This window comes from Emydura macquarii, unplaced genomic scaffold (assembly GCF_026122565.2).
Source record: "Emydura macquarii macquarii isolate MOO-44397 ecotype Brisbane River unplaced genomic scaffold, CSIRO-AGI_Emac_v2 contig_587, whole genome shotgun sequence".
NCBI classification, from domain to species: Eukaryota; Metazoa; Chordata; order Testudines; family Chelidae; genus Emydura; species Emydura macquarii.
Genome location: NW_027130724.1, coordinates 9,154,259 through 9,180,850, shown reverse-complemented (window position 1 = coordinate 9,180,850; position 26,592 = coordinate 9,154,259). Strand labels below are relative to the sequence as shown.

Sequence of the window (26,592 nt, the reverse complement as noted above, 5' to 3'; positions counted from 1 at the left end):
AACAAAGAAGAAGGAAAAAAACTGGATTTTTCCAGGACAAAAACCTAAAATTTAGTTTCAATTGGTTTAAAAGAGAAAATAAAGAGCCACCACAGTCATTACCTTTCAATCCTTCTATGTAAGTTTCCCAAACACTGGGACTGCTGGTGTAATGGATTGTAATACACCGCTTCAGTCTTTTTAAATCCAAGAGAAAGAAATAGTCCTGTATGAACCTACAAGCCAAGATCCATGGAACTGTTAGCTGTAAATCCTGTTCAGCACTTTCTTCTGCATTCCCATTCTTGCAAGCAAACACATTTAATTCAAAACACAATGTTGTCAACTCTACTAGGTCCTTTTGAATGTCTTGTGCTATGAGACATGGAGGATACACTTGAAAAACATGGTCCGAGGTTCCCTTTGAATTGGCATCTTTTTCACATACTTCTTTGCCAAAATAAGCTTCGCTAGTTTGATCCTGTCCAGTATTTTCTTGCAAGGCATCTCTCTGTCCTTTGCCTATGTGATCTTCACTGTGTTGATCTGGTTCAATATTTTCTTCTAAAAACTCACTCTGCTCTTCAGCTAACTCGCTCTTATCTTTCTTAATGGATAAGCAGTCATCTGAAAAGGAAGGTTCTTTGAAACCAAATGCTTCTTCCAGATACAAAAACCACTCCTGCAAAATTCCTCTCAAGTACTGTGGTTCTAACAAAACCAGTGAATCTTGCAGTTTGCTTCTGTAAAACAAAATGGAAATGTGTTGAACGTGCTAGTCATCAAGAGATGCCAGAACTGATCTATTATACATATCAAGTGGACGACTAAACTGGCCGTATATTCCTAGTCATTGGTCATACCAATGCTGTTTTCCTGAGTAGTCAGGACAGTAGGAAAGTCACTATATCATTTCCCCAAGCATGCTTTTGGGGATCTCACCTCAAAGAGATTCAGGTAGCTCAACAGGCAACTGTCCAACTCTACCTCTAATGTGAAAATCCTCTTATTCTCAACAAATCTCATAATGAAGTTACATTTTTAATGGAAAAAAGCCACTATTCAAGTAAAGACTTTTCAGATAGCATTACACCATATCTGAATATATTAGCACATCGTAATTTACTGTAGATATTTACAATAAAAATTTTGCCACAGTAAAATATAGCTCTATGCTCTCTACAGAAAATTTTTCACTTACATAGCTTCTGTCGTTGCTACCTTGAGATCATTTAGCCGGTCCTCTTCTTGAGGCTGGCTTTGTAGTTCTATTCTGGAAAGAAATATGAAGACAAAATCATGCCACAGAAAAATCTAAATGTGCATCTTTTTAAAACAGAGGGAGAAATAGCAATAATTCTGTTATGAGAAATGCAGCTCTGTTACTTTTCATGAGAAACAGACAAATGAGACTACAGTAATTATGGAGCAGTTGAACATGAGAAGCAGAAAGAAAATAACTTCAGGGGCCTACTATTATAACTTTTTCCACCTTGTCAAATATTAATTATGAGAGTTCTCGGAGGTCAAGAAACAAACCTAACACTGAGCTATTATTACAAATTAACTCCTTAAAATATTTAAATGATTTGCCAGCTAACAATTTAGCTCTTGTTCTTTATTCATATGGCTAAGCCACTACAGTGTTTTCTTATTGTCTTAAACAACCCTGTTTTAAGGGTGATAAAACTGCTTGTTCCTCTTTCATTAAAAATAGGATGCGGGCTTTAAAATTCACATGCGTCCACATGCCTGTTTACGTAACCCCAGAAGGGCTAATAGGGAACTATATTAGTTTCCCTTCCTCAACCATTCCAGCACCATGAATGTAAACTGATAACATCCATTTTCTAGAAGAGTTTGACACCTGAACAGGCTTTGAGGTAGAAAATTGAGAAGGGCAAGGGGTGAAAGAAAAAAAATAAATAAATAAAAAAGAGGCCAGATGAATTCATGGAGCCTCTCTATACAGCCAGCTGGAAAAAAAATACCCAGCAGAATCATGTGATTCCCCACTCTATTGAAATGAATGGGATCATTATAGCAGAAAGGAGGTCCCTGTCTTTTGGGCAGTTGTCACATTTGACCAATGAAAATATGTGAGCTTGAACTTACTCATTTTCATCTTCTTCCTGGGAGTATGCTGCTGTACTAGCAGTCACTTCATGAGACTCCTCATCGTCTTTCATTTCCTGCCTCATTCTGACATCATGAGTCATATGAAGGGTGCCAATCTTTTCAGTGGTTTTGCGTACAAAGCTGGAAACACTAGGAGTCAAGAGTTCAAACAACTGAGATGGCAGTAAGGGGAGAGCTCATAGTCAAAGCAATAAATCTCCATCTTTCTAGCCAGACTATCACTTCAGAAATCTTTATAATCTAAAGAAGGCAGAAAGGGAGGATGACGGAGGGGGCATTGGGAACTAATAAGTATCAGTTAGTCAGACCCTAACATGAAAAAATGTATGTTGCACTCAGTAAGAAACATCTCAGAACTTGTACACTTTAATCAAGTTCTTTACTACTAACCAGGCTTTCATGTCCCAAGGGGAAAAAAAAACCACAAAATAAAACACTGGAAGTTTGGTTTTGTGCTACCTGGTAGAGGGGATTTTACAATTATGCAAATGCTGTGATTTTTATTTGGCTAATTTTCCATGTTAAAGCCTCTAAATCAGCGCGCACACAAGAATTTGTGAATTTTTAATTTGGGCTACAATAACCTTCTTTGTGACACGAAGATTTTTCAGGAATTTAGACCCCATCATTTTGTATGTGTAGCTGAGATTATGTTTCCCAATGTGCATTACTTTGCACTTATAAACCTACAACTATCCTTAGTGACAAGAAGATTTTTCAGGAAGTTTATAATTACTAAGAAATTAGAGAGCATTCTAAAAGGCCCTCTGTTTCAATTACCCATCCCTAACCCTCAGAATGTCTCTTTCCAAAGGAAGGCCTACCTACATTCCTAAACTCAAATATACTGGTCCATACCATGAAAGAATACTTTAGGAAGCCAGGATTCAAAAGCAACCTCAAATTCCTGCACTCCAGGTCATAACAGGTTTAGCAGTGTCAGAAAGAAAAAAACCCAGTTATTTACCTTTCCATAACTCTTGTTCTTCAAGGTGTTTTGCACATGGTCTATTCTAGTGCAATTGTGTGTGCACACTTGAGGCAGATGTCGGAGAACTTTTTCACTCAGCAGTACCCCACTGGAGCAACTCAAGCGTCCCCCGCCATCATGCCAAACTGCATGCAGCTATGAGAGGCAGGAGCAGCCCTCACCCCACTCAGTTCCTTCTTTCCAGATAGGCTCCGATAGAGATAGGAAGGAGGGCAGGTCGTGGAATGGACATATGCGACATCTCACAGCACAACAGTTACAGAAAGGTAGATAACCATTTTTTCTTCAAGCAATTGTACATGTCCATTCCACTCTAGGTGGCTCACAAGCAGATTAATGTAGAGGTGGGTTAGGAGTCTACCTGAACAGCTATGGTGGAACAACCCATCCAAAACTGGCATCATTCCTGGAGTGACAGGAAATGGCATAATGAGCTGAAAATGTGTGAACTGATGAGCAGGCAGCTGCTTTGCAAATGTCTCGAACAGTTGCATGCGCGAGGAAAGCTGTGGAAGCTGCTTGTGCTCTAGTTGAATGAGCCAATACTCTAGGACGTGATGTGACATAAATAGAGATACAGATACAAAATCTGTATCTGCAGCTGAGCTGCGATCTGCAAGCATGGTCCGCAGATATAAAGCGGATATCCGCAGATCTGTGGGGCATAAGCTAACTGGTAACACAAACAAGAGCAAGAGAGAATTTCTTCCTGGATTTGCTAAGTGGAAACGGGTTGATCTTTCACCCTGTCTGCCAATCACAACCAATAACTGTGTTGAGAATATAAAGGGTCCGGTGCACCCCAATCAGAAGGCTCTCCTCAGATCCAACCAATGACACAGCTGCTCATCTGTACACGTGTTGGCATTGGGAAAAAAGTTGGCAAATAAATTGCCTGGTTAATGTGGAAATTGGAAACCACCATTGTCAAGAATTTTGGATGAGGGCAGAGAAACACTTTATTATCCTTATGGAAACTTGTATAAGAAGGCTGTGAGATCAAAGTTCTCAATTCACCCACTTGCCTTGCTGAGGTTAATGCAACCAGAAATGCCTCTTTCATAGAGATTTGGAGCAGGGAGCAATTCACGAGAGGTTCAAAGGGAACCACTACATTCTTTTAGCACCAGGATTTTATTTTATTTATTTTTTATTTTATTTTATTTTTTTTTTTAAAACACCAATGGAGGACAGAATGCTGAAATAGCTACCAAATGGACTTAGTGGAACTAACTCTAAGATCTCGACGTTTTAGGTGCAACAGATAATTCAAAATATGATTAATACAAGTCTGCACTAGAGAGAAACATTTCTGTTGAGAACAGTTAAAAAAAAGTTTCCATTTGACCAGGTAAGTACGCCTAGTTGAAGGCTTTCTACTATTCAGAAGCACTTCCTGAATGTCTGCTCAGCAAGCCATTTCCAATGGTGTTAACCAAGAATCATCCCTGCTGCCAAGTGGAGGGCCTGACGGGTTGGCTGGATATTCCTTTAAATTTGTTTCTCTCACCCCTTCATATCCCACTTCCCTGCCAATGGAACCACTCTTGTAGACCATTCTTCAGCAGGGGGGTCCAATCTCTCCTTCTAGTGGGAGCCTTAGAGGAAGTTCCTCTATTCCTCAGGGAGAAGGGTTTTTATTCCTGCTATTTCCTTATTCCCAAAGCAAAAGGCAATCTCAGACCTATTTTAGATCTAAGAGTGTTAAACAAGTACCTGAAGAAAATACAATTCCTTACGGTTACTCTAGCTTCCATTATTCCTTCCCTGGAACAGGGTGACTGGTATGCTGCCCCTGACTTAAAGGTAACTTACTTCCATATCGCTATCAGTCCATAGCACCAGAAATTTCTCAAGTGTGTAGTCAATGGAACTTGCTACCAATTCACAGTGCTTCCATTTAGCCTATCAGCAGCCTCTTGCATTTTCACAAAGTGCATGGCACCAGTAGCTATGTATCTGGAGAGACTGGAAATCCATGAATTTCCTCCACATGGACAACTGGCTGGTGAGAGGCCTGTGAGTCTCAAATACTTTCCAGCATGACCATCATTATTCAATTGACCTTCAAAACGCTAGGACTGTTCTTCAGTACGGACAAATCAGTTCTAAAACCTGTGCAAAGAATAGAGTTTATTGGCTCACTCCTGGATGCTACAAAAGCCAGAGTGTTTCTGCCCCAGTCAAGGCTCCCAATGCTCTGAGACCTGGTCTTGGATCTAAAACGACCTCCAGTTACCACAGTACACACTTGCCTCAGGTTTCTGGGACACATGGCAGCATGTACCTACATAATACAGCATGCCAGACTACTCCTCAGCCCTCAGAAGACTTCAGGGATGGCTAGCATCAGTGTATGTCCCCTACCAACATGGCTAGAAAGAGTGATTCATGTTCCATAAGTAATTTTGTCCTCTCTGGACTGATGGACAGACCTTTGACACATTTTTGTGGAGTCCCCTTCGTTTCTCTGCAACCAGCGCTCACTGGCCATGGATGCCTCGTCCCTGAGTGGGCCACATCAGAACCCTGCAAACTCAAGGGTTGTGGCCTTCGCGGGATCTGAGGATTCATATAAAGGTCAGGGAGCTATGTGCTAACCATGTGGTCTGTTTGGCCTTCCACCCACATATTGTGAGAAAAAGTCTGCTGGTGTTAACATACAACACAGCAACTATGTTCTGTGCACAGACTGGGAAGGCACATTCATTCCAACTGCGCTAGGAGTGAATACTTCTTTGTGAGTTCTATATAACCAACTCCATTCAACTCAAAGCTGCTTCCTTCCTAAGTGGGCAAAACATACTGACACATCACCTAAGTAGGCAGTCCTTCACTCACCACAAATGGTCACTATGTCTGGACGTGGCCAGGTCCATAGTCCAATTGTGGGGGACTCCCAAAGCGGATCTGTTCGTAACAAAGACAAACAGAAAATGCCATGAGCTCTGCTCCCGAAGGGGTCACAGCCCAGGTTCTTTGACAGACAGTTTCCTGCTATCATTGACGAACTTCCTGCTGCATGCATGTCCTCCAACGTCATTACTATCCAATGTCCTGTTCAAGGCCAAGAAGGATCATGCTTGCCTCATACTAATTGCACCAGCGTGGCCTTGGCAACATTGTTTTTTGGTCTCACTGGTAACGCTCGTAGCATCTCCTCTGCCTTGTTCATTGGATTCAGACATGACTTCTCAGGCTGGGACATCCATGAACCACAAGGTTCTGATGGAGGAGAACCCTCCCATCTGGTATGGGACATACCAGATGCTACTTCCAAATCCGACAAAGATGACCGTCCTACAATAACAGTGAAGCAGAACCCGTGTAGAAAGAAGATAGGTAAGCCAAACCTGGAGGTGGTGGTACTGGAGCTAGTAACAGTGGCTTCCTCTGGAATGTACTGGCCTCTTAGGTATGGGAAGTAGCATCAGTACTTCAGGCTCTTGCAGACTTGCTGTATGAATTACTGTTGCCGGTACTGGCTGAACCTCTCTTGCTCTGCTGGGGATGCCGGTACCAAAAGGTTAAGCAATTCTCTGTGGCAGTGTACACTGATATCTTTGATACCAGAATTGGTCTTGAGTTTGGTGTGTTTGTATATGAAATTCTGGGGTCAATCTCAATGGACTTTGCATAGGTTCCAGAGTTGACAAACCCCTCTTTGTAGCAGAGGAATGCTCTCGGAGACACTTCCCCTCCAAGTCCCTCCCAGAGTCCTCGCCTTCAGCTGGCCTTGCTGAATGAGGTACTGAGTCCTTGGAAGATGTCTCTCTTCTTCAGCCCCAGACACACAAAACATGGCACCAAAGACATTTTGGGAGGTGCTCTCTGTACTGATGGTGCTGCGCATGCAGTAAGTTCTGAACCCAACAGCTCTTATGGAGGGCAAAGTGACGCCTCCATAAAGAGATGTTTAAGTCTCACTGCTTTATCTTTTTTTTTTTAGAACAAGGCTTAAACCCTCTACAAATGTGACACTTGTCACTGATGTGGGACTCCCCCAAACATTGTAGGCAGCTGGGCTGTGGGTCACTGACCAGCATCATGCTAGCACATGATTGGCAGGACTTGTATCCTAGAGACCAAGCCATGGCTCTAGTATTGAGCCCACTGCCAAGGATCAAATTAGGTTAGAACCTAAAAACTGAAACCCATCAGTAACACTAACCATACACTATATCTAACTAACTACTGAACAACAGACTATATATAAAGAGTGAGGGAAATAAACTTGTGATAGCAAGACTGGAAGCACTCCAAAAATCATCACTGGGGGTAAGAAGGAACTGAGGGGGGTGGCTTTGTCCTCATATCTGCAAGCAGTGGTGTTCAATAGCAGAGAGTGCTTGAGATACCTTGATGGGTGCCTCTCAGGGAAAAGGTTCTCTGACAACTGTGCAAGAGGAACGCACACACCAACAGTGGAATGGACATGTGCAATCACTCAAAGTAGAACTTCTAGATTCTCTGGTTAAACAGTTAACATTCACTACTCAAAGAGCCCCTCCTAGTAGTAGCACAGTACAATATAAAAAGAGCTGCTGTACAAATATAAGAGGAGGAAATGGGTTTAAACCCAGTAGAATACGGATCTCAAAATACAGTAAGTACTGAAGGGAAAATTTTTATAAAAAATTATAGACTGCAGAATAAAACATGATACTTGACCCAAGCCTTTAAACTGGAGTAACCAGAATGTAGCATATGAACAATTATTAGTGATGTAAATTTCATTTTAAAAAGGTAACCGTTTAAACTATTAAAATTATATAGGTTAACTGTTAACAGATATAATTTTGTGTCCTCTCCACACGCTGCCCCCCTCCCCATAGCCCATGGGTAGCGCTCATAGTCTGGCTTCATGAGGGACCCCCCATCTCGGACCCGTGGTCTCCGGTGTTCTGTAGCAGAGTGCTCTGTAGCTACTCCACCAGGGCCTTGGCCTCCCTGGGCAGCAGCAGCATGGCCTCCTCCACTATGGCCCAACATTGTTACCATGGAGACCAAGAGCCCGTGGGGGTATTTATATGCCATGGGGCTATATATCTTGGCAATACATACCATCATTTGAAATACACAGCAGGTCTTTAAAAATCTTCAACAATTTAAGTACCAAAATTCTAAATCCCATAGCCACATTCAATAGACTTAGTCAAAGTAGGAAACACTAGCCACCAGACTATGGTATGTTTTCTTAACCTCCATTTAAAAAAATCAAGAGTGAAATCCTGGCTCAACTGAAGTCAATGGCAAAATGCCCATTGTCTTCAACGGAGGCAGGATTAAACCCTATTTTCCCCATCAAATTTGATTTTATCTTTCAGCAAAGTATGAATTGACAATGCTATGAATTTGGGGAAAAAAAGGAATGTAATGAATGAACAAATATCCTATGATTTTTACCTTTCCTTGACAGCTTGGAGGGAGACCAGAGGAGATGGTGAACGAAATGACAATGGAATACTGAATGGGAGAAAAGTCTCATTCCGATCAGTCTCAACCACCACAGAAGCATGAGATAAATTGTCTAACAAATGGAATTGAAATAATAAATTATGAAACAATGAATTGACAATGAAACATATAATCCAATTATGACACACACTTTAATTTAACTGGTAAAATTTTACTCTTATGTAGCCTAAATTGTATTTTATTTTTTACTTGCAGGTTCTTTCATGGATTTTTTTTGGGAGGGGAGGGATGGGGGGAAGAATGGGGGACTGGAGATAGGACAGGATAGGGTCTAGCAATGTATATACACACAGTCCTTGGGCTCAAGAGCAAACTTAGCATTACTGACCTTAAACCTAGTAGGTATTTGTTTTATTAATCTGTTGGATCTTTATTTAAATAAAGAGGCAATTGACAAATCAGTGGCAGTAAGAGGAGAATACTGGATGGATGACTACCTTCTATGCACAGATTTCTGGCTCAATGCTATTTTCAGCACGTAACCAAGATGGCTCAAAAATATTAGCATAAATATATCATATTAAACTATGTAATGATATTTAATGAAAGTTAGATTACACTTGATTATACACGTCTATGGCAGAATAGCTACTACTAAGGTGTCTACCACCATTGTATTTAAGGAGATCAGTGTGCAACTTAACCCAAACACCATGGTTCTTCATATTAGCCTGAAGAAAACGAGTAACCAAAAGAGCCTCCATCATGTCCTTTACTACTATTTTGCATACCAAAAACTATAGTGTGATTTGGTCCATTTGTGCTTGCCCACTACTCTTTAAAAGAGGCATAGGCTGGTGAAGTAAAATTGAATCTGAGTTATAGCTACAAGCACAAATGATAGTCATAGTCTGCCTTGCGGCAGCTATTTCATTTTTATGTCATTTAAAGTAGTCACCTACAACATTATTGAATCCAGACTGGCATGCTCTTATTTCAGATGTCAGGAGAAGTGGGGTGTTTTTTGTTTTAAAAAAACAGGGTTACTTACCAGTAACTGTTGTTCTTTGAGATGTGTTGCTCATATCCATTCCAATATAGGTGAGTGCACGCCACCATGCACGGGTTCCCGGAACTTTTTTCCCCTTAGCAGACCCCGTAGGGTCGGCTCAGGTGCCCCCTGGAGTACTGCGCTCATACTGCGGTACATGAGGCACCGTGGACCCTACGGCCCCTCAGTCCCTTCTTTCTGCCAACTCTGACAGTGGGAACGGAAGGTGGGTGTGGAATGGATATGAGCAACACATCTCAAAGAACAACAGTTACTGGTAAGTAACCCTGTTTTCCACTTCGAGTGATTGCTCATATCCTTTCCAATATAGGTGATTAAAACACAATACTTTGGAGGTGGGAAGGAGTTACCGGTGAGCTGCCCTCAGCATGGCTCTGCTGAATCCCACGTCCTCTCTTGCCTGCTGCACAATGGCGTAGTGGGACGTGAAGGTGTGCACCGACGACCAGGTGGCAACTTCGCAGATGTCCTGCAGGGGCACCCTCTCCAGGAAGGCCGCAGACGAGGCCTGAGCTCTGGTTGAGTGTGCTGTAATGCCGCTGGAAGTGGTACATTCGCCTGCTCGTAGCAGCACTTGCTGCAGGAGGGGATCCATGCGGAGATGTGCTGGGTGGAGATGGGTGATCCTTTCATCCGGTCCGCCACTGCAACCAAGAGCTGCGTCGACTTCCGGAACGGCTTTGTCCTGTCAGTGTAGTAGGCCAGGGCTCGTCTCACGTCCAGTGAGTGCCATCTCCGCTCCTCCTCCGACCCGTGTGGTTTGGGAAAAGACACGAGGAGGAAGATATCTTGGTTATAATGGAACTGGAGACCACCTTGGGCAGGAAGGCTGGGTGGGGTCTCAACCGCACCTTATCCTTATAAAACACGGTGTAGGGGAGCTCCGAAATCAAAGGTCTAATCTCGGAAACCCTCCTAGCCAAGGTAATGGCCACCAGTAAGGCTACCTTCCAAGAAAGGGCGAGCAGAGGGCATGTAGCCATGGGCTCAAAGAGGGGCCCCTGTGAGTCTGGAGAGGATCAGGTTAAGATCCCAGGGAGGCACCGGGTCATGGACCTGCGAATAAAGCCTCTCCATCCCCTTGAGGAACCTGACAGACATGGGGTGGGAGAACAAGAATCTCCCCTCCAGCGGCTGATGGAAAGCCGAAATAGCCACCTGGTGGACTTTCAGGGAGGCTAGCACCAAACCCTGGAGTTTTAGCTGAAGCAGGTACTCCAGGATCGCCTGGATAGGCGAAAGACTTGGCAGGATGTCCCGGGACTCCGCCCAGCAGGTAAACCTTCTCCACTTGGCCCAGTACACGACCTGTGTTGAAGGTTTTCTGCTGCCCAGCAGAATTTGTTGGACCTGTGCCGAGCAGTCTCTCTCCCCCTCCTTCGGCCACAGAGCCTCCAGGCCGTGAGGTGCAGGGAGTCCAGGTCCGGGTGGAGCAGGCAACCCTGGTCCTGGGAGAGCAGGTCGTGTCGTCTCGGGAGCTCCACTGGCGGGGCGATCGACAGGTCCAGCAGCATACTGTACCAATGCTGTCTCGGCCAGGCTGGGGCAATGAGTATCATGTCTGCTCTGTCCGTCTTGATTTTCAAGAGGACTTTGGGCAGGAGCGGAATGGGGGGGGGGGAACGCATACATGAGGGTCCCCTTCCACTCGATGAGGAACGCGTCGGATATGGAGTCCAGCTCGCGACCTCGGAGCGAGCAAAACCTCGCGCACTTCTTGTTCCAGGACGATGCGAACAAGTCCAGTTGGGGAACACCCCACTTGCGGAAAATGAAAGTCACTACTCCGGATGCAATGACCAGTCGTGGCGGGGTAGAAACAACCTGCTGAGGCGGTCTGCCTCGTCATTCCTGACCCCTGGTAGGTGAGAGGCAGACAAGTGAAAGTCGTGCCTCACTGCGAAGTCCCACAGTTGAATGGCCTCCTGGCAGAGGGCCGAAGAGCTCGCTCCCCTCTGCCTGTTGATGTAAAACATGGCTGCGGTGTTGTCCATCAGCACCTGCACCACCCTGCCCTTCAGAAACCTGAGGAACACCTTGCAGGGCAGTCTGACAGCCCTGAATTCTTTCACATTGATATGGAGGTGCTTCTCCTCCGACCACAGCCCTTGAGTGCCCAGGTCGGCACTGATGTGGGCTGCCCACCCCACATCCAAGGCATCAGAGATCAGGGTGACCGACGGGGCCAGATCCTTGAAGGGGATGCCCCTCAACACCACCCCAGGGGTCCTCCACCAATTCAAGGAGGCCAGTACCCACAGGAGAACCGTGACCACCCTGTTCAAGGGGTGTCTGCTCAGTGCATACGCCGAAGCCAACCATGCCTGCAGCGGCCTGAGTTTGAGGCGAGCCAGCCTCACCACATATATGCAGGCTGCTATGTGCCCTAACAGCTGGAGGCAGTGCCTGGCTGTCGTTGTGGGGCACCGGTGCAGCTGGGTGATAATCGCGGCCATAGCCTCGAACCGAGGTTGCGGGAGGAAGGCTCTGGCCTGGGAAGCGTCCAGGGTGGCCCCAATGAACTCTATGCGCTGCACCGGGATTAGAGTCGATTTTTGCTCGTTTATGAGCAGCCCCAATTTGTTGCATGTGGCACAGGTGAGGGACACACTGTCCTGTACGTAGGCCCTGGACCTGCCCCGGATTAACCAGTCATCCAGGGAAGGGAAAATCTGCACCCCCCTGCGCCTCAAGTGGGCCACCACCACTGCCATACACGTAGTGAACACTCTGGGGGTGGACGAGAGGCCAAAGGGCAGGGCCGTAAACTGGTAGTGGGACCCAGCTACCATAAACTGGAGGAAGCGCCTGTGGTTGGGAAGGACAGAAACATGGAAATATGCATCCTTAAAGTCGAGTGCGGCATACCAATCTCCTGGATCCAATGGAGGGATAATGGAGGCTAGGGAGACCATGTGGAACCTGAGCCGCTTGATAAATTTGTTCAGTCGGCGTAGGTCTAATATGGGCCTCAGGCCCCCTTTTGCCTTGGGGATGAGGAGATCTCTGGAATAGAATCCTTTCCCTATTTCATGCGGGGGGACCGCTTCCACCGCCCCCAAAACGAGAAGGGTGTTTACCTCCTGTAAGAGGGGTTGCTCATGAGAGGGGTCCCTGAAGAGGGACGGGGTGGGGGGATTGTTTGGAGGGAAGGTTGTAAACTGAAGGGCATATCCTTGGAGAACTATTCCAAGGACCCAACGGTCTGATGTTACGTTTTCCCATTCTGCATAGAAGGGCTTTAGTCTGTCGAGAAAGGGATGGGACGGATCCGGGAGAAAGGTATGAGTGCCACCCTCGGGCGCACCATCAAAATTGTTTTTTGTTACCTGGCCCCTTGGGGGGCCCTTGCTCAGAGGTTGAGGACGAGCTAGGCCGATTGCGCTGCCCGAACCCCCTGTTCCTATCTCTGCCCCACTGGGCAGAAACCATCTAGGTGGTGGCCTAGGTTGTTGTTGTGGCTGTGGATGTGACTGGCGCCTCGAGGCCTGAGGTGTGTAGAAGCCCAAGGAACGCAGCGTGGCTCGCGAATCCTTGAGGGCATGGAGCTTTTCATCGGTCTTATCCGAAAACAGGCCCAACCCATCAAAGGGGAGGTCCTCTATTGATTGCTGCACCTTTTGTGAAAGTCCTGAGGACTGTAACCACGAACACTGCCTCATAGCGATGATGGAGGCTATGGTTTGCAGTGCCGCCCCCGCCACTGTGATTACCTCCTCTAGGACCATGGCGAAGTCCGCCGCTTGGTCCTGGGCAACGCCTCGGCAAACCGCCTCATGAGTCCCAGAGGTTAAAATTATATCGGCCCAATAGGGCCTGGTGGTTAGCAATGCGAAATTGTAAGGCCCCAGTGGAGTAGACTTTCCTCCCAAACAGATCCATTTTTTTGTTTTCTTTGTTTTCGGGATTGGTGCCTTGATAACCCTGCCTGTCCTTTTGGTTGGCCACATCCACCACCAGGGTTCCCGGGGCTAAGTGGGTAAAAAAGAACTCAAACCCCTCCGCAGGGACATAGTATTTCTTCTCGGCACCCTTGGATGTGGGGGCAACCGAGGCAGGGGTTTGCCACAGGGCCTTAGCGAGCTTAAGGACCCTGTCATGCATGGGCAGGGCCACCCTTGATGGTCCCCCTCTGACCCCAAAACACCAAAGAGGATGCTCCTCCTCTAATAGTTCCCTGACCTCCAGATTGAGGTTGGAGGCCACCCTTTTCAGGAGCTCTTGGTGCGCCCTGAAGTCTTGTCAGCAGCACCCTGTGGTCCCTGGAAGCCGCCTCATCTGGGGAGGAGGAGGAGGATTGTGAGTGCTCGTCCACTTGTTGGCAGGGCCCCGTGGAGGGTCCCTCGTCTGGGTCTGAGTCCTCGTCCGAAGAATGGACCTTGTGCTCTTTATCTGGCACAGGGGGCACAGACTGCGCTCCCGAGGATGGAACTGAGACTGTGCCCTGTCCCATATGAGCCCCCCATGGGTCCCAATAAGGCCATTACCAGGGACCCTGTGGTCAACCCTGTGCTGGCATCAGCACCAGCTGCTGTGTCTCCTGGTGGCACGGGGTGTCCTTGCCCTTCCGGGACCCCAAGCCACTGGAGCGGTGCCGTTGAGCCCATCTTCGGCTCTTGCTGCTCCTCGCCGGTGACCGTCCCCTTGATAACTCCAAAGAGGCAGAAGAACATCGGTGCCACCACGAACGATGCCGAAGGGAGGGAGCACGCTCCGATGAAGTCGAGGACGACATCCGTCGCCTCGGCACCAACGACTTGCGGTGTGCTTGCCCTTGGGGGACCGGGACCGGAGCCATCTGGAGCCTTGCGGTGCCAAGCCCGATTCCGAAGACCGGGATCTGCGACACGCCGAGGTGGAGGAGCCCTTTGGTGCAGGGCTCCGTGCTGGTGATCGGATCCGGTACCACGCTGGCAAAGGGCTCAGTGCCAGGGGTCGGAAGCGGGAGCTGTCTCCGCGCCGCGAGGCGATCCTCGAGCGCCACCGCCTTGAATGCGCTGCCTCCGGTGCCGGGGACCATCCTCGGTGCCACAGGGAGAATCAGCTTGATGAGGAAGACTCAGAGCTAGGAGGGGAGCTTTCACGCTCAACCCTCGGTGACTGTCTAGTGGGAGACTTCTCCCCTGCCGGGGGTCTCGACCAGCTACTGGGGGACCTAGCGTGGGTTTGCCCTGGGACACCAGCCCTCTGTCCCTCGGCGGAGGGGGGTCAGAGGCGTGGGCAGGGCCATCAATGCTTATGCTGCCTGACAAGCCTCCAGTGTCGACAGCACTTGCAGGGGCACTCCCTCACCCCCAGGAGTCGGGGGAGGCTCCCTGCACGGAGATGCAGGCACTGGAGCATGCTCTCCGCGTGCTGCCGCCTCTTCTTTTTCAGCACCGGGGATGGTTTGCGTCGAGTAGACTCTGGTGCCAGCAGAGCGCTCTGCACCAAGGAGATGCTCAGTGCCGAGTTGGAACGAGGCGGCTCGGAAGCTGGTCGGAGAGCCGCTTCCATCAGGATAGCCTTCAGCCTAATGTCTCTTTCTTTTTGAGTCCTGGGCTTGAAGGCTTTACAAATCCAGCACTTTTCCTTCCGATGCTGCTCTCCCAGGGACTTGAGGCAGTGATCGTGAGGGTCACTGACCGGGAAAGTCTTGCCGCAAGCGGCGCAAGGCTTAAAGCCAGGAGAGCCGAGCATAGCCCAGCCATCCTAAGCCCCTAAGGGCTCCTATTAAAACCTAAACTATTCTACTTAACCACTTAACATTTACTCTACAAAACACTTAACTAACTATACACAACAAAGCTGTAACAGGGGAAAGTACTTGCAGACACAAGAGACGTTCCAGCAACCATCATGGGCGGAAAGAAGGAACTGAGGGGCTGTAGGGTCGGCAATGCCTCATATACCGCTGCATGAGTGTGGTACTCCACGGGGCACCTGAGCCGACCCTACGGGGTCTGCTAAGGGGAAAAAAGTTCCGGAAACCCATGCACGGTGGCGTGCACTCACCTATATCGGAATGGATATGAGCAATCATTCAAAGTAGAACTAAAAGACATGCACAAAATGCACTCTATCACATTTTTTTTTTAAAGTGTGATTAAGGAAAAGGATTCTTTTAAATAATGGTGACAATGCTCTTTACTAGTACCTCAAAACAAAAAAAAAGTTTATTTTTCTTAAAAGGAGCTGTACTAACACTGTATCAGTTCTACTGCCAGCACCCATAGATAGCATTGTTATGGAAATGGGACTCTAGATAGTATTTAAAGGTCAACAAATGGTGTTACACTGCTTGCAAACAAATTTTTTGTTCACTATGTAGAAAAGTAGCCATTTAAAGATTAATGGCCACTTATGGTAATGGGAACAGTGGAACCAATTCCAATGTACAATAGAAGAGAGCATTCATTAAGATCTGTTTCTCAAGAAATTATCTAAAGCACCAAATGAAGCTCATATGCATTGAGATACAGAAGCATCTAGGACTTTTATAGTTTGAAATAACCAGCTACTTTGTGACCACTAACTGAGCAGAAATAGGCAAACTAACTCCAGCTGTGTAAAGTCAACTCAAGTCTCTTCACTTGAGAATTTTACTTTCTGAGATACATTAAGATGGCATAACCCAAAAAGTTAAAATGGGTGAACAGATGTCACAAATGACAAGTGTAAAGTTCACGACCACAAAATATGCATTTATTAGTAGCACAAAACTACCTAAAAATAAACAGAGTTGGACAAATATTAGCTCTTATACCTTTATTTTTTCCACTCTTTCCTGACACACGTTGTGAGGAAGTCCACCAAATCCTTGGCGAAAATTTTTTGTTGCACTATGAAATTTTAGTTCCTGACACCAACAGATTCACTAAAAAGAGAGGCCAAAGAAACCCTCTGCTGTATTTTCGTACACTTTAGTATAATCTAGCTTGATTTTAGAAAAGAATGAGTCTACCAGTACAGATGCATTCTTCACCTTCCCTCTTGACTAATCAGAGCAGAGTTCAGTGCAAGATCAGGGAGACTACACAGGGCTCCACCCCTTCCAATAGACACTCCCACTCCACAGGGGATAGCAAACTGATTCCATGATGAGAAGAGAGTTTTGCTCTCTGGCCCCACTTAATTTTAGGTCATCAGCTACAGAGACTCTACACTTCCTCATAGCTAGAAGCTCTAAATTGGGTGAATGAGGTGGAAAGAATTTAATATTTAACAGAAGTAGGCTTTCAGCTCTGCTTCATCCAGCTCTTCTGGTGCATCTGGAGAGACAGCTCACCAGAGTCATCCCTAGGGTAGTATGAATCAGGGTGACCGCCCCAGGCCCCACACTTTGGCTACCTCATGGTGTGGGCTCCCTGTGGGCTGCCCCACCCCCACCCCTGCTCCCCTGGTTCCACAAGCCCACAGGTTACAGGAGGCAGCCACCCATGTCCCCCCGGGTCCCAGCTCCTAGCTGGGAGGAGGGCAGTAGCCAGCCACGTCCCTGGAATCCGGGTGGCAGCCTCCTGCGCCCTGGTTGGGAGCCTGAGGGCAGCCTCCCATGCACCGCAAGCTGGTCTTGCGGCTGGTGGTAGCCACCCACACCCTGGCTCACAGCCAGGAAACAGCCTCCCACCCCCTGGCTTTGAGCCAGGCGGCAGCCTCCCACAGCCCCTTCCCAGGATCGAAGCCCAGTGCCAAGTAGGCCAGGCAGAGAGCCTAGTGGCTTGCCGGATCTTGGAACCAGGAGTCAGGCTCCACAGGCTTACTTGTCAATTTCACTGCTCTAGCTGAGCAGTGAAATTGACGACTATGACACAGCCCAATTTCACCTGTATAAAATGTTAAGGGAGGCCCACACAGTGTGATTTGCCCCGGGCCCCGCACCCTCCTATGGATGGCCCTGCAGCTCTTTATAAAAAAATAATCCCCAATACTCTCCCTATAGCACTGGAGTATACTCCCAGCAGAAGCCCAAGAGCATCTCCCCTCTCCACAGGCCATTCTATTCCCTGCCCCTTTAAACAGCTTCCTCTGTCAACACAGACAGACAGCAGCATACAAAGGAGCTACTAACAGCATTTTTTTTTTTCAGAAAGGAGATACCACGCTACCCCTTGAAAAGCCAGAGAAGCCTCTAACATTTGTCCAGAGATGGATATTTCGTGGGGTGAAAAAAGAACAAGGCTGGGTGGGTGGAATAAACAGGGTTAATATTTCAAAAGGTTGCATCCCTCATATACTAATGTGTAAGTGTAGAGGAGGGAACACCTTCCACCCCCAAACCCCTCCAAAAAAGAGAAACCAGAAAAGAAAACCTGCAAGAAAGTTAAAAGCTCTTGACCGACATCTACCAGCTCCCTGGCACCAACATATGGCCAGGCTCAACTAGAGTTAGGAAAGGGACAACAAAGGCAGAGATCTGGCTAGCAGAGGCAGAATTAACACTGACACAGGGTAGTTTGCCTTAATGCTAAGAATAATCTACGTGAGTTACCTACAGAAAAAGGAAATCTTGAGTGAAATCCTAGCTCCCCTGAAGTCAGTGGGAGTTCTGCCATTTACTTCAATTGAGTCAGGATCTCACCCGTAAAGTTTTCAGTACAAAATCGTATTACAAGAGACCACAGAAGAGGTGACTAGGTTTACTACTTCACTGAACAGTTTATAAGGTTTAATCAGGGATATCTAAATGGTGGAAAACAACTGGAATTTACAACTATGAAGGGTTTTGTTGTTTTAAATGTACACACAATGTCACCAGCAACTTGCTGAACACAGAAGAATGCATTTGAAAAGCATATTTTCATTGAAAGCCATTACCAAGCTCCACCTGCTCTTCTTCCTGGTGTGCAGAAAACTCTTTAAGTCTCTCATCTTCTGACAGTGTTTGACTATTTAGAGAACAAGAATCCTCATCTGACTGACTGCCTCTTCGACTAATAACCCGATAAATTCCAGAGTCTAAGACACTGAAACTTTCCTGTGGGGCAAATAATAAAGTCATATGAGCCACAAAAACATCCTCTCTTATCAAATCACACAGAGAATCCAGTGCACCACTATAGCTTTTATTAATCTGAAACCTTGGAAATAAACACGTATGCTGGAAAAGCATAGAGGTATTTGTATGTAGATGAGTATGTCACACTGTATTTTTCTAAAGAAACTGAACTGAGTTAAAATGAAACTTTTATAGGAAGAGTAACTACAAAATAACTGCAAGTCTGGTGGGCTGAGCACACAACTAGGAACTAAGAAATCCTCAGTTTTAATGTGGGTTCTGATAAAGCTCCATTGTATCTTGGGCAAGTCAGTTTCTCTCGGCACTTTTCTAAATTAGAATTTTGGTCATGTTATAACTGCAGTTAATTGATTCCTAAATAACAAGTTAGCTAACACAATAGTAAGAGCAATTATAGACCTTCCACAAAAGTGCTCCAAGACACAAGTTTCTCCCTGGTCATGGTTCAGCTCAAGCTGTGCATTTCTGCATCTGGACAACATGGATAACCTCACAGAATGTTGTGAGAATAATTAGTTGTCTAAAGTGCTTTGATGATGAAAGTAGCTATGATAAGTGATAAGTAAGAAGCAAGTTTTTCCTTTTCACGAGATAATAAAAGTTAGGATCAACTCTAACCAACCACATTAGTAAAATAGCACTAGATACTTTTATAAGAAAGGTTAAGCCAATTTTAAGAACTGGGTCTCATGCCCAAATGAGGTCAAATTTCCACCGAAACTGACATTTTCTGAAGAATGTTTCACCACTCTAAAATACAGCTTTAGAAAAGAAAAACTGTCATTCAGGAATCATAATAGGTCAGAGGATATAATTAAGTAGCTCTTGACGAACATGAAATCAAATCATGATTTACAAATCTAGAAAACTGCATAATTAGCATTTTTAGGTTTCTATCCCAATTAATTTAGTTAATATTAGACACCCTAATTTTTCGTACAGGGTTGTTGTAGCTGTACTGGTCCCAGGATATGAAAGAAGCAAGGTAGGGGAGGTAATACCTTTTATTGGATCAACTTCTGTAGGTGGAAAGTACAAGCTTTTGAGTTATGCAGACCTCTTATTCAGATCTGGGGAAGGAAATCACACTGCGTGAACTAAATACAAAGATTGTTACGCATAAGGGGTTTGAAGTGGATAATTAAGGGTAGTAGGCCATGAGGGTGTTACAAATTGTAGTAATGGGCTGTAAAAACAGTATTCCTGTTGAGTGTTTTTTTTAGTGCCTAGCCGAGTTATTAATTTAAGTTTCCAGGCTCATCTGTTGAAGGTATGGTGCAAGTTTCCTTTGAGGACAAGTACTCAAAGAACAGATATGGAGTGATCACTTTGTGAGAAGTGTTTGACCACGGGCAATAAGTGTTTTTATCTTTTACCATTTTTCTGTGAGAGTTCATTCTAGAATGCAGTGATTGGCTGGTTTCGCCAACAACATGTTTTGGGACATTTGATGGACTGAATGAGTGATGATTTGATGGACTGAATGAGTGATGTGATAAGCATATGGAGGACCCATGAATCTCAAAAGGTGTGTTGTGCAGGGTACTGGTCATTGTAGCAGTTTTTGCATGTTATTCTGGAAGGGTTTGGTGCTGCTTTGAGTTGCTGCATCCTAATCTGTGGGGAGCTTGCTTCTGATGAAGAGTTTGGCAAGGCTGGGTGGTTGTTCAAAGGCGAGAAGAGGGAATTTGAGAAAGATTTACTTCAGGATGTGGGCCCCCATCAAATATGGGTTTTAATTATATGAGTATACCCAGTATGGGTTCCAATATGGGGTGATACATGTCAACTGGGAACTTAAATTCATAACTCTGCTGGGCAACAAAAGCCATGGACTCAAAAGGAACACTGGTTTTACGTCTTATTACAACAATTTGTAATACACCTCCCCCCACTGCCTGCTATCTTTAATTGCCCATGTCAAACCATTTATGCGTAACAGCCCAACCCTCAACCGTCCAATTCTTTTCAAGTGTCCTCTTACAATATGTGTTACCCCTTATATGTTTAAGGATATGTCCCAAACTGTATTTAGCTAAGACACACTGATTTCTTTCCCTAAACCTGAATAAAAGCTCTGTGTAGCTTGAAAGTGTGTATCTTACACCTACAGGAGTTGGTCCAATAAAAAATATTGCCTCACACACCTTGTATCCCTAGTATCTAACCACTAAAAGTAAAGGAAGGCAAATATAAGAGAAATCTTTTTTCTAATCTGCAGAGTGAAGGATGACAATAGACAAACTTATACAAAATGAGGAAGTAGTAATATAACTAGGGAAAAAATTCAACTTTATATACACCTACATGTGATGAAATACTGCTCCTTCTGCTGCTGCATGCAGAATCTACCAGTTCCAGCTTTGAAATCAATTCTTCCAGTTGGCTAATGACATCACTTTGGGTTGAGAGATCCAGCTGTGATTTCAAGTGCTCTAGTTTGTCTAGAGGCAAATTTTTTCTTGCCTAACAGTACAAAAAGCAAGAGATTTGTTAATATTTTTAATGCTCATGTGAAACGTAACAGACTAGTTTTAATTTACTACCCAGGCAATGACAGGCTAAGTTTTCTAATAAAGCAGTCATCACTGATTAGTTTTACTATTGCATTTCAACATGACAAAAGCTCCAAAAGCCAAAGTGCAGAATTTTAGGTTTAGGACAAAAAGACTTAATTGAATAGATATAGTAAAGAGATAGAAAGAGATCTTATCTTACTCTGCAGGAAATAATAGAGTTCTGGAAGAGACAGCAGACTCTGGCAGCAAGACTCCAGAAACCTCTTCTTAGCAGACGTTCTACACAACGCTCCACTAGCAGAAGAGAGAAGTGCGAGACTTTTCCATTCGTATGCAGACAGAACAACTCATTTTTGTACACTGCTATATCCTGGATGTCTATATAAAAGATGAGTAGAAAAGGTCTTAGGGGTGAATGTATTAATCAGCATTCCTTTCCATTTCTGGGTAAACATGGAAGCAGTTTAGAGAAACAAGATGGGTGATGTAATGTCCTCTATTGGACCAATGTAGAACAGATTTAGTAGTGACACGAAGTTTCCTAGACCTGAAGAAGAGCTCTCTGTAAGCTCGAAAGCTTGTGTCTCTCATCAACAGAAGTTGGTCCAATAAAAGACATTTCCTCAGCCACCTTATGTCTCTAATATCCTGGGACTGACACGGCTACCATCACATTGGAAGCAGTTTGTACTTTTCAATGCGCCTACTAATGACTGCAACAAATTTCCATTCCTGTAATACCCCAGTAGAATATGGGATAACATTAGATGGCACTGTGTTAGTAAGTAATTACTATTGCATACAATTAAAATCTAGAAGTGCCTTGACCTTTGCTGAGTTACTTGGACGTATTTAACTACAAGTTATGTACATGTTTTTTGTTTGAAAAACAAAAACAACAAAAAAACCCAGAGACCACATAACATGACAGGTCCCATTATTTCAGATTAATTAGTTGTTTGTTAAGGAATTATTTAATTAATTTTTAATTAAAGTTGCTAGCTGCCGAAGGGTCAAAATTTTAAAGAAAAAAGTCACATTGATGTACAAGAAACACTAAATGTGCAAATGCTCCATGACAGTGGCATTTTGAACTGGTAATACCAAGGCAATTAAATATCTTTAGAACAGTTCTAGGACCAGGATATTAACCATGTACGCATTTGACATTTACTAGTCCTTCTGTATAACACAGCAGTTGTCTAAATCAAAGAGTGTAAACACCCTTTTGAAGAGTACTATAAAAAAAAAAGTCACCTAATCTGTTACGGTCAGATCCACATCAGGTATTCTTTGAAATATAATAAAATGAAGTAAGTAGAAGCGAGGAAAGGGAACCACAATATTTGTGATGTTTCACTGAATTGCATTTGGTCATTTATTTCTAAAGCCTGGCCTACACAACAGAGTTATGTCGACGTAAATTACCTCAACCTAATTAGATCAGTGTACACACTACAGCCTTGCTCCCATCCATGTAAGTGCCCTATTACATTGATATAACAACTCCACCTCTACAAGAGATGTAGGGCTTATGTCAGGTAGTTAGGGCAACACAGAGTCCCTGTAGACACTGCTCAGCTGCTGGCTGTCATTCTTGTCAATTTCACAGCTCTATGCTGTAGCCCTGAAATTGACAAGAAAACTGCTCACAGCTCAGGCTATGACCACCTGAGGGAGGTGGAGGGGCCTCCCTGCCAGGTAGCTGCCCAGAGCCCAGGCAGTTGCCATGCTCCCAGAGGGAGCTGCACATGAAGCTGAGAAATGGGGTTCTCAGCCCCCCACCCATCCCCCAACACACACTGCCCCTCTTAAGTCGGTGGAAGCACTCCTGGAGAGGACATGCGTCACTGACAGAAAGAGGGTAATGTGGACACCAACCACCACAGTAGTTACCGTGGTGGCTCTAACTTGACCTAACATAGGTCGATTGAAGTTTGTAGTGTAGACATGCCCTGAGATTCAATACACTGTCCCCTACCACTTATTTCACAAGCACCCAAACAGGTAATTTGTAAAGATTAGTTTAAGGGGTTTTTGTGTTTACATAGTCAAAGATTTGTCATATAAATTGCTGATGATTAACTAGAAATTATGAATGAGTGTTATTTAATCCCCTTGTGGAAACTGGTTTACTATACTGTAAGTACTGGACTTGAGAGCCAAAACGTAATGAACAATGTAGAAAAAACTTAAGTTTATAAAGTTCACCTTTTACTTCACTCCAAAGTAAAACTTGAACATTCTGAGGAATGAAGACATAAATGCCTCTTTCTGTCCATGTCATAACACAATGCTCACTGTAAGCAAAGAAAAAATATTAAGCACTGTTTCAAGAAGTTTTAATGTATTATTTTCAGAAAAAAATTCTCTTTCCAGAGTACTCCATTTAATAGTATATTTAATTATTCTATTGACTACTTTTTATTTAGGGAACAGGACAAGATCTGAAATTTAAGACATAGGCTGCTGGCCCAACACGTCTGTTTTCTACAGTCTTTAACCAAGCCTGCATAAAGGGAATTCAGGTAGTAAGATAATTTTGTAGGTGTTACAATTCAAAAAAGTATTTTAAAAAAATCTGACTTTTAGAGGTTTGCAGATTTACATAAAACTGTGAACCCCTAAAGAAATGTGTTCAATGGAAATGCTGACAGTTAGCAAAGGTTTAAGTTTCCAGACATATAAAGAAAAGAAAAGTAATTAGGAGTTTGAAAATAATTCACTAAACAGGGGTTGGGTTTTTTTTGTTTTTTGTTTTTTTTTTTTTTTTTTTTTTGGGGGGGGGGGGAGAGAAAAGGAGGTTAAGAGGAATTGGAGCATGGGAAGAAGAGGATAAACAAAATCAAAACTACTGTTCACTGGGCTTTACAGGATGTTAAGTTGAATGGGTGTGATGAAAGCTAACACAAAGACAACATTGTTAATAAAGCAGAGTTCTGGTAAATACTTACGTCAAATATAACAGTTTTGGGAAAGACACAGACTGGAAGGAACAGGCAGAAACATTATATTGAGGATCCAACCTATAAAACATATAATATCTAAATGCCAATGACAGTAATTCATTCAAATTACAAAACACATCATGCTAGCAAATATTTAAGCCCTTAGTCCCGTAAACATTTACACACATGCTTAACTTTAACTTAACTTTAAGCATGTATATATAGTCCCACTAAAGCAGAAGTCCCCAAACTGGGGTGCGCCATTCGGGGGGGTGGGGGGAGGGCAGGCTGGGGCCAGCTCCCACAGGGAGTGGAGAGGGCATGTCATCTAGCCCTGCTCAGCTCCAGCCCTGCCCACAACCGCTGCTCCGCTCCCAAGCCAAGCCCCTGGCTCTGCTCCCAGCTGTGTCTCCAGCCTCAGCCCCGCCACAGCCCTAGGGCCTCCAGCTATGGTTCTGCTTCTGGCCCCGGCTCTGACCGTGTCCCCACTCCCGGCCCCAACTCTGGGGGGAAGAGGGAAGGCTGACAGAGGCAAGGAAGAGCACCCCGTTAAAAGTCTGGGGACCACTGCACTAAAGAGATATGCATAAAGTTAAAATATATGGGTATGTTTGTAAAATTGAGGCTTTAATTATTAGTGTCAGTTATGAGCAAAGTTTATTGGGAAAAGACCTACTATTACTAAAGTGGAATACTTAGGAATTCCAATATTTATTAAAATCACAATCTGACTATATTACAATGTATCTCTAGAGTTAATACTGGGTGGATGGATTAGCATCATTCTTTTAATTAACAGAACAAATAGTTTTTGGTGGCATTTTAAATTGCCGTAAACATGGAAAGAAGAGGTCATCCTAAACTACCAAAGGACTGATATTTCAAAATAGTAAATTGCTATTTACAAGAGCCCAAGAAGACATTTACAAGATATTCTGGTTGCCTTAATAGAAATAGTTAAAATAATTTACAATAAAGGTCAAGGATCAGTTTGTAAGTTTTCCATCAAAAGCATTTTAAAACACAAATATAGGAAAAAATTAGCTATTCTATGAAATAATTATATAGTTATACTTTCCATAGAACAAGTATTTCTGGGAAAGCCATGACCCTTACTCCAACCTAACCCATTCCAAAAAGAGACAAACATGTTACCAATCAGTAGTGAACTCACAGTTCTATGTTTAATAATAGTTATTTTATATCATCCAAAGGCAGCACTGTAGATTTATAATTTTAAACTGCATCTCTGCTATAGAAAATGTAACCCAAGAAGTCAATTCTCTAATCAAATATGATGACAATTTGCAACTCCTACATTTAATTGAAAGCAAAAACTGACTACAAAATAAAGAAATCAGTTCTTAAAGCACTCATCCACAGAGCAAATGCCAACCCGAAGATATGTAATAAAAATTGACCACTTCTAATTGAAATGGCAAGCACTGCATTAGTCAATACTTAAACCTGAACTTCTGTCATGAGTCAGAAACTGATTTTTTTTTCTTTTAAAAGTAACACAATTTTTGGATGCAAGTGGATGGGTGAGTGGATGCTATAAGGAACACAAACAAATACTTCTGAGAGTTGCAAAATGAAAACTTTAAGCTACATGCCAAGCTAAAGTGTTTGTTCAGGACTTGACTTTTTATTATTATATTTTGTGACTTTCAGAGAGTAACTTTCACAGAAAGTCACAGGATGAAAGCATAACCCAATTTATTAGTGACCACCATCAATTACCTTAGACTAATAACTGGGAGAGGAGGCGATGAGAGCAGCTGTTTGAACTGATGGGTACTTAGCACCTCTCCTTCAAAGTTCACCTCCCACATCCTTGACCCTGGACGTGCACAATATATTAATGGCTGCTGGCTCCCACAATTCTTTCCAACTGGGAAAAAACAGGCGCCATATTCTCCATCTCTTTCTTTGTTACCAATTTTCCAGAATTTCTCTCTAGTGGGGGAAAAATATATATAGACAATATAAAAAACAAGTTCTATTTTGTTTTAACATTTTTTTGGAGGACTGTACCCACCACATGAACATTCATAAACCTAAGCTTCCAAAATCTCTCTGTTTGTCTTAAATATAGTAAAGATTATTTATATGTTAAACCAGAAATCTCACCATTATAATTCAAAAGATAGAGTGATGAGATAGATTTAGTTTTTGTTAAATTGCAACTATTTGCTTGATACAAGTCAGTTTTGCATTATTAGTACTTTATGAAGACACAACAGCATCCTTCTTGCATTAATTTTTACTACTTATTTTGCCTTAAAGCAATCAAAATAATGTCTATGCTATTTGCCCAGCCAAGTGGGTCTATCTAACTTAGATCTACACACCAAGGTCAGTATTTTCCTTGCTGTCTCTGCTTAACTCAAAGTTTAAGGGTGTCCATTAAACTACACTTTACATGCAGACACTAAATGCCGTTCTGAAGATCTGTAAGCTAAAAGTAAAGCTATAATTCATTTTAAAACCATGAAACCCAACCTCTAAGATCAGACACAAACCATAAA

The 26,592-nt window shown here is 44.0% G+C and overlaps 1 protein-coding gene across 4 annotated transcripts in view; it reads right to left on the bottom strand.

Moving 5' to 3' along the window:
• Positions 1–26,592, bottom strand: part of HPS5 (HPS5 biogenesis of lysosomal organelles complex 2 subunit 2) — a 46,740-nt gene that overhangs the window by 7,485 nt on the left and 12,663 nt on the right. For all 4 annotated transcript variants that reach the window (XM_067540649.1, XM_067540648.1, XM_067540650.1 and 1 more), the window contains 10 exons: positions 25,805–26,020; positions 24,068–24,139; positions 23,325–23,413; positions 21,313–21,491; positions 20,902–21,060; positions 18,393–18,552; positions 8,516–8,639; positions 2,095–2,247; positions 1,181–1,252; positions 103–722 (listed from right to left, as the gene is read on the bottom strand). In XM_067540649.1, the coding sequence (XP_067396750.1) occupies positions 103–722; positions 1,181–1,252; positions 2,095–2,247; positions 8,516–8,639; positions 18,393–18,552; positions 20,902–21,060; positions 21,313–21,491; positions 23,325–23,413; positions 24,068–24,139; positions 25,805–26,020 (1,844 nt within the window). The remainder of the gene's footprint in view (positions 1–102; positions 723–1,180; positions 1,253–2,094; positions 2,248–8,515; positions 8,640–18,392; positions 18,553–20,901; positions 21,061–21,312; positions 21,492–23,324; positions 23,414–24,067; positions 24,140–25,804; positions 26,021–26,592) is intronic.